The sequence below is a fragment of the Periplaneta americana genome, chromosome 4 (genome assembly GCF_040183065.1).
Source record: "Periplaneta americana isolate PAMFEO1 chromosome 4, P.americana_PAMFEO1_priV1, whole genome shotgun sequence".
NCBI classification, from domain to species: Eukaryota; Metazoa; Arthropoda; class Insecta; order Blattodea; family Blattidae; genus Periplaneta; species Periplaneta americana.
The window spans coordinates 279876-287299 of NC_091120.1; the positions used below are offsets into that span (position 1 = coordinate 279876).

Sequence of the window (7424 nt, forward strand, 5' to 3'; positions counted from 1 at the left end):
TTGGAACTCTCAGCATAGACCTATTTACAAGAAATGTCATTTTTTGGGGGTAGTTTCTGCCTCCATACTGAATTACTAGCATATTGACTTTTTGAAATCAATGAATACCAGTACTGATAGTGTAATTCTGTTTTATTCAGAGAATCGAATATCTAGGTTCAGCATTGCAACTTGCTGAAACTTTCTAAATCATAATTCTTGTCCTTCTAAAAACCAGTTTAACCTTGTGCATATCATTTGTTTCATAATTTTTGCGACAGTGCTTGTCAGTGCAATTTGTCGAAAATTGTCTACTTTTGTTGAATCTTTGCTTGCTTTTAATATTTGTATTATAATGGCTTTTCTACAACTTTCTGGGACACTGGCGTTCCAAATCAAATTAAAAAGCTTTGAAAGGGCATTATAGCATTTTCTTATGAGTGTTTGATGAATTGAGATATTAGTTTATCCTACACATCTCTTTTTTCCAGGCCTTATATGCTTTTGTGAGCTCTTCCGTGGAGAAATTGTTATTGAAAAATATCTTCTTTGTTACTTGTGGTAGGTTTACAGTTAGTAGAAGAAAAATTAAGTTTTCCTTCTTCTTTTGGGGTAATGGATCTGAAGAAGCATACTGGCAATATGCTTATTTGGTGAAGCATTCTGCAATTTCTTGGCCTCCAGTGTGGATTTTGTTTTTGTGTTTCAGAAGTTTTTTAATGATGATACAAATCTGTGAGCTTTTATGTAGACTAATATATGGCACCGGTACGTACGCATCCATCTTTGCTTTTGTTATTTTCTTTTTGGTTGCTGTTTTTTTTTTTTGTCTCCAAATGGTTTACATCTTGTTTTCCTTTGTCACGCTGTCCTTGAGATTCGATGAAGCTTTTGTCAAAAGGGTTTGTGTCTTGGTATCCATTTCCTACCAAAGGAGATTATGGCAAGCAAAAGTCCTTACATGCTTTATGTGGACTGTTCTTATATTCTTTTAAGTTTGTCAGTGGTAGGGAGTTTTTTCAAGTTTATTTTTGAGTGTAAAATGGTAGAAATTAAACCAATTTGAATTAAAAAAAATTGAATGGCATCATTGGGCTAATCTACTCTTACATCACTTTTTATTGCAGGAAACAAAACAGATAGAAGAGAAAACTGCTGAGTCAGCTGTATTTACTGACAAACAGGGAAATGTAACCATTAGAATCCAAGCGAAACCTAGTGCCAAGCAGAATGCTGTAACAGGTAAGCTTATGTCCTTTCTGGACTGTTATGTAGATTGAGCTATTTGCAGCAACATTTTCTCTCTTTTATTTTCAAAGTGTTGAGAAGGTATTGTTATACTGTAATTAATTGTTAGGGTAGGCTGCTCAGGCTTTTGGTATTCACTTAGGCTAGGTACTAGGAAACACGCAGGTCAGATTTCGTAATTTTTAGTCCATGAGAAGATTAACTCCATATGTAGATGAAATTATTGGGGATCATCAGTGTGGTTTTAGGCGTAATAGATCAACTATTGACCAGATATTTTGTATTCGACAGATAATGGAGAAAAAATGGGAGTATAAGGGTACAGTGCATCAGTTATTCATAGATTTCAAAAAGGCATATGACTCGGTTAAGAGAGAAGTTTTATATGATATTCTTACTGAATTTGGTATTCCCAAGAAACTAGTTAGATTAATTAAAATGTGTCTCAGTGAAACGTACAGCAGAGTTCGTATAGGTCAGTTTCTGTCAGATGCGTTTCCAATTCACTGTGGGCTAAAGCAAGGAGATGCACTATCACCTTTACTTTTTAACTTTGCTCTAGAGTATGCCATTAGGAAAGTCCAGGATAACAGAGAGGGTTTGGAATTGAACGGGTTACATCAGCTGCTTGTCTATGCCGATGACGTGAATATGTTAGGAGAAAATCCACAAACCATTAGGGAAAACACGGAAATTTTACTGGAAGCAAGTAAAGAGATAGGTTTGGAAGTAAATCCCGAAAAGACAAAGTATATGATTATGTCTCGTGACCAGAATATTGTACGAAGTGGAACTATAAAAATTGGAAATTTTTCTTTTGAAGAGGTGGAGAAGTTCAAATATCTGGGAGCAACAGTAACAAATATAAATGATACTCGGGAGGAAATTAAACACAGAATAAATATGGGAAATGCCTGTTATTATTCGGTTGAGATACTTTTATCATCCAGTCTGCTGTCGAAAAATGTGAAAGTTAGAATTTATAAAACAGTTATATTACCGGTTGTTCTGTATGGTTGTGAAACTTGGACTCTCACTTTGAGAGAGGAACAGAGACTACGGGTGTTTGAGAATAAGATTCTTAGGAAAATATTTGGAGCTAAGAGGGATGAAGTTACAGGAGAATGGAGAAAGTTACACAACACAGAACTGCACGCATTGTATTCTTCACCTGACATAATTAGGAACATTAAATCCAGACGTTTGAGATGGGCAGGGCATGTAGCACGTATGGGCGAATCCAGAAATGCATATAGAGTGTTAGTTGGGAGGCTGGAGGGAAAAAGACCTTTAGGGAGGCCGAGACATAGATGGGAAGATAATATTAAAATGGATTTGAGGGAGGTGGGATATGATGATAGAGAATGGATTAATCTTGCTCAGGATAGGGACCAATAGCGGGCTTATGTGAGGGTGACAATGAACCTCCGGGTTCCTTAAAAGCCAGTAAGTAAGTAAGTATAAGGACAAAAAGCAAAATCACTGTTACGCACTTGTAACAGTGGTCTGCAGAACGAAGTAATATAAAAGAAGCCACCAAGAACAGGAATACAGATGGAAACAGGAGTCAGTAACAGTATACTAATATTTATAAACCACGAAATCACACGTAAATTACAATATAAATTACTTACCAGATGTTCAAGTACGCATTTATCTTTCACTGTCTATAGTTCTCGTCATAGTTAAATTTCTGCAATTTATTTATTTATTTAATTTACACAGTATGACAAGCAGTATTGAAATTATATTAAAGCAAAGGAATACAAAGCAAAAACTATTAAATACATTAAACAATACTGAACATATTAAATATTAAAACATAAAATTAAGTATAGCGATCGAAATAGTTCTCTAAGTCCATATTGACACTATATCTCACTGCTTATAGTTACTCCATGTCTTATTCTTTATTGTAGTGATAAAGTACAACTATAACATACACATTGTATGCTACGCCTATGCAATTTGGAGATTTAATTATATGTAATTCTTATTTCCATATACTTAAACTTGGTTTTAAAAAGTCTACAGCTGTGCCACTTATCACTCACTTTACATCAGTATAATTCCTTAGAAATAACACGCTGCAGATAACCACCTTCTCTTTGTATGCTTTTCTCCATTCTTCGTGAACACACGGTGATTGTAACTCCCTGCAACATCTCAATGGAAATTGCTTCAGTCTCGTCATGCAACCTGGCCTTCAGTTCATTAATGTTTTGAGGAGGATGACCAAACACTCATATTTTTAAGAATTGTCATAAAAATAAATCACACTGTGATATCTGATGATGCCACAGGCCAGATGACATGAAAGTTCTCGTAAAGCAGTGATCAATATTCTAGCAGTCTGAACTATAGCTCTATCCTGTGGATATGGATCATTGTCTAGTTCATGTTTGAATCTTGGTGATGTAAATCACAGTTAGCTGCATGGACACACATACACAGGACTGCACACCACGCAGTCAGTCACTGGTCACACTACATCTTTAATGAGCTGGTATTTCTATCGCAGTAGTACACTTGCTAACACTTCAACACAAAACTGCTTTTTTCACCACCAAGAATACCTATAAATAGGGGTGTGATTTTATGGTAATTATTTTACTTTGATTTTTGGTGATTAAAATAGTTTGATTGCAGTGAATATTTTGTAGAAAAACAGCAATTTTGTGCATATTTCGCACCCTATTGAAACAGTCCCTTTGAAAATAACAGAAAATTGCTTGCATCATTATTCGACGATGGGGAGGTGACGGCACTGCCTGCATGTCCTGGCACCCTTCAGTTGAACTGTGTTATGTAACATGAGGCACTCCAGTACCAGTTTTGATTTAACCAAGGGGGCCTCAAATGCCTTGAGTGCTGCTCGGCTATCTGAAAGTGTAAAAATGTAAGATGGTAAGTCGCTTCTTTGTCTGGTACCTCCACCATGACCTCTCTTGTATGAGTAACTCTGCCAGTACAGCTCTCGGTTTCATTGGATACACACAAGCCCCCACCAGCTTCAAGGTCATGTGGCTTGTAGGGGGGAGGGAAGATAAAGTAAAACGAAATTAGTGTTATTAACTTCCAAAATCATCTCATACATGATTAGACCTCGAATTTTGTGATAAATGTCTATTTTTGCCTGAACCCATAAAGTAAAGTATATTCAAATTTCATGTAAAATGCATGTAATGGAAGCGTAGAAATGCCCATGTAGAGCTATATATGTCTGGCGTACAAATGGATCAGCTGAGAAGGTATATTATGCTCTCGGGTGGTGAAAGGGCGCTCCAGTGGGACTTCAGCTACATGGCTGATTCAACAGATAGCACCACCACAAGTTGTGGTAAGGCACAATAAACCTGCTGGAAGCTGTGGACCCTTCTCCACACAAAGAAAAAGTTGCTTTAAATTAATCAGAAAGGACTGAAGGCTTGTTGTTACTCCATTAGTGTTGTAGGTGGATGAACAGTTTTGCGTTTTTACATGTAGAAATGTCCAAAGTTTTGGAGCTGTATATTCACCGCATTATCAGACAAGGCAATGAGAGAAGGATTGATTGGTCCTAGAGAACAGCTTTTAGTAACAGGTCCAGTGGGTGTATATTCAAAAGATTGGATCTTCTGCTTCTGTACATAAACGCGAAAGCCTCCTGACATCCGAGGCCTAGTGATGATAGTCATCCAGTGCAAATTAAAATGTAATTTTTGCATGATTATTCTGGTTACTATGCAGAAAATGAAAATTTCTTGCACTTTGTTCATTTAAATATTTGATTTAAGTTAGACAGTGACATTGTACAGTGTTGCAACTTAATGAATTCGAATCACCTTCAGAGATTGGCAGTGAAGCAATTGGGGTACAGATCAATGCACCCCCTGTCGAAGGCGAGGCAAACACGGAGCTTGTGAAGTTCCTGGCAGCTGTGCTGGGTGTGAGGAAAAGTGACATTTCCTTAGAGAAGGTAATTATACTTGTTTATGTCGAAGTAGTCACAGCTAGAGCCATCTATCAGCATAGCACCGCTGTATGTAGTTGTGAGACAAGTGGCCAACAGCTTCAGTTTTCTCAGCTCCAAACTCTCGCAATGTTTCTCCTCTTTCATTCGTAGACAGTGAAGCAAATTATTGCTTGGGCATTAATATCACTTCCAGCCTATACTGTGGCTTTGATTAAAGAGGAGCTATTTAATTTGTTACAGGGATCTCGATCCAGACTCAAGACTGTGGTGGTTGCTGAAGGTACCTTGACCGCAGATCAAGTGATGGTCAAGTTGAAGGAAACCGCGAGAACTGGTTAATTAAATAACATGATAAGGTTTGAAGCCAGGAGAGAAGAAACTTATTAAACGTGGACTGTGTACGACCAATGGAGTCTTGAATTGTATTCAAGAAGAAAATTTCAGATAGATAAAATCAGAATTAACTCTCAGTGGTGACAAAATAATATGAGGAAATTTTACAATAGTATTGTAATAACCGAAGTAATAAAGTCATCACTAGTACATCTGCAATCTGATCATTGTCACAGAACCATGGCACATTTCTGTTTACACCATCCGTCAATGGCAGTCCTGTTACATTTCTGTACTCGCCTTAACAAAATGTTTACTACGAACATATATTATTCATTTTAGCTAGTCCTTATGCTTTAAGTTTAAAAATTACACCATGCTTTTAGAATTGACTCTTTAAAGAATATTTTCCTTTTACATCATTCTCCAGACAAAATAATAGAGTGTGCCTAGTATCTTCTTTTTGTCTGCAGAATGTTTCCCCTTCTATTTCATAACCTTCAAATTCCTAATCTTCACAATGCTGGACCCATCCATTTCTTCTGGTGTTAATTCTTACGTATTCCTCATAGAACCATGACGTGTCCATGGGACATTGGTACAGTATATACTTACCAGTATTTCAGATCCCGTGCATTTGAGCTGAGATAAGGTTTAAACTCGGAAAAAATGACTTTTTACGAGAACAAACTTGTGGCAAAATGTTCTGTGAAACCATGGACAGTAAGCTTTATTATTATTATTATTATTATTATTATTATTATTATTATTATTATTATTATTATTGTTATATTATTATTATTATTATTATTATTATTATTATTATTATTATTATTAATGTATTAGTAATAAAAATAATTTATCATCTCTGTGAGATGATAAAATAATATTCAACTTAATCTTCTGATTAAATCAGCCTATAACATACATCTAATCTATGTAATGTACTCAGAGTATTCGCAAATACTTTGGTGACATCATGCTGCCTTTCAACCAGAAAATTCAACAGTTCTGTTTTTTAATACAGTCGCAAGGGTTTCAGAATATCCAGTTAAAGTGGGAAAGGTCATGTATGTACTACCTGTCAGTGACATATTCTTCAGATAATGTGAAAGCAACACTCTTTTGAAGTGCACAAGCCACAGTTTGAGAAGCATTTACTGCAGTTCATAAAGATTTGTTCCCGCAGTTCAACATTAAGCACATTTAATATTTGTTAAGAAAGCTAACCAACAACTGTCTGTTGTCAGCACTGCACTAACTAATTAAGGAATTTTTCAGTTTCATTAGGAAGGATACAAATTGGTTTGAGTTCTTTCCCTCTACTAAGTCCCCTTATTTCAGCATAAAGAATTTCATTCAGTTATTCAGCATCTACTTCAAGAGTTTTGGGGATCCGAAGATACATACATTTCGGGTCACTACTTCATGATCTAAATTTAACACCTTGGCATATAGAACTTCTTGATGGAAAATGCAATAGAATAAACATTTTTGGTATTGTCAATCTTTTATGCCCAAAAATATGTATATGAAATCATTTCAAATTGTTTTCTTATAGCTGTAGAAAAGAGATTTGGAAGTACCTGTACTTCGTTTTCCATATTCTCTGCAACTTCACTTCGTAACAAGTCTGGTATAGTACAGACAATGACAATGCAGCGAGTTAGCTGGACTTACTGCAAGGCACAGAACACACTGTAACTTTTTTAACTATATCCCCATCACATTAAGGCTCCGTTTAGATGTACTTGCTTTTACAAGTGCTGTTGCTTAAAAATAATGAACTAGTGACTTGTGCAGCAAATGCTGCAGATAAGTTCATTGGAAGTTCAAATACATTTTTTTCAGTTTTATTTTCAGTGAAGTATACCAGATAGTTGAGGGGTTCGGAAGTAAAAAATGGTAA

General features: G+C 35.9%; 1 protein-coding gene across 1 annotated transcript; it reads left to right on the forward strand.

The window, feature by feature from the left end:
- Positions 1-519: 519 nt before the first annotated feature.
- On the forward strand, positions 520-5725 carry LOC138698769 (UPF0235 protein C15orf40 homolog; the record flags this gene model as incomplete). The annotated part of the gene is made up of 4 exons (XM_069824991.1): positions 520-540; positions 1107-1221; positions 5058-5185; positions 5423-5725. Coding segments are annotated over 4 exons (363 nt in total), but the record flags the coding sequence as incomplete, so codon positions are not given.
- Positions 5726-7424: the final 1699 nt, after the last annotated feature.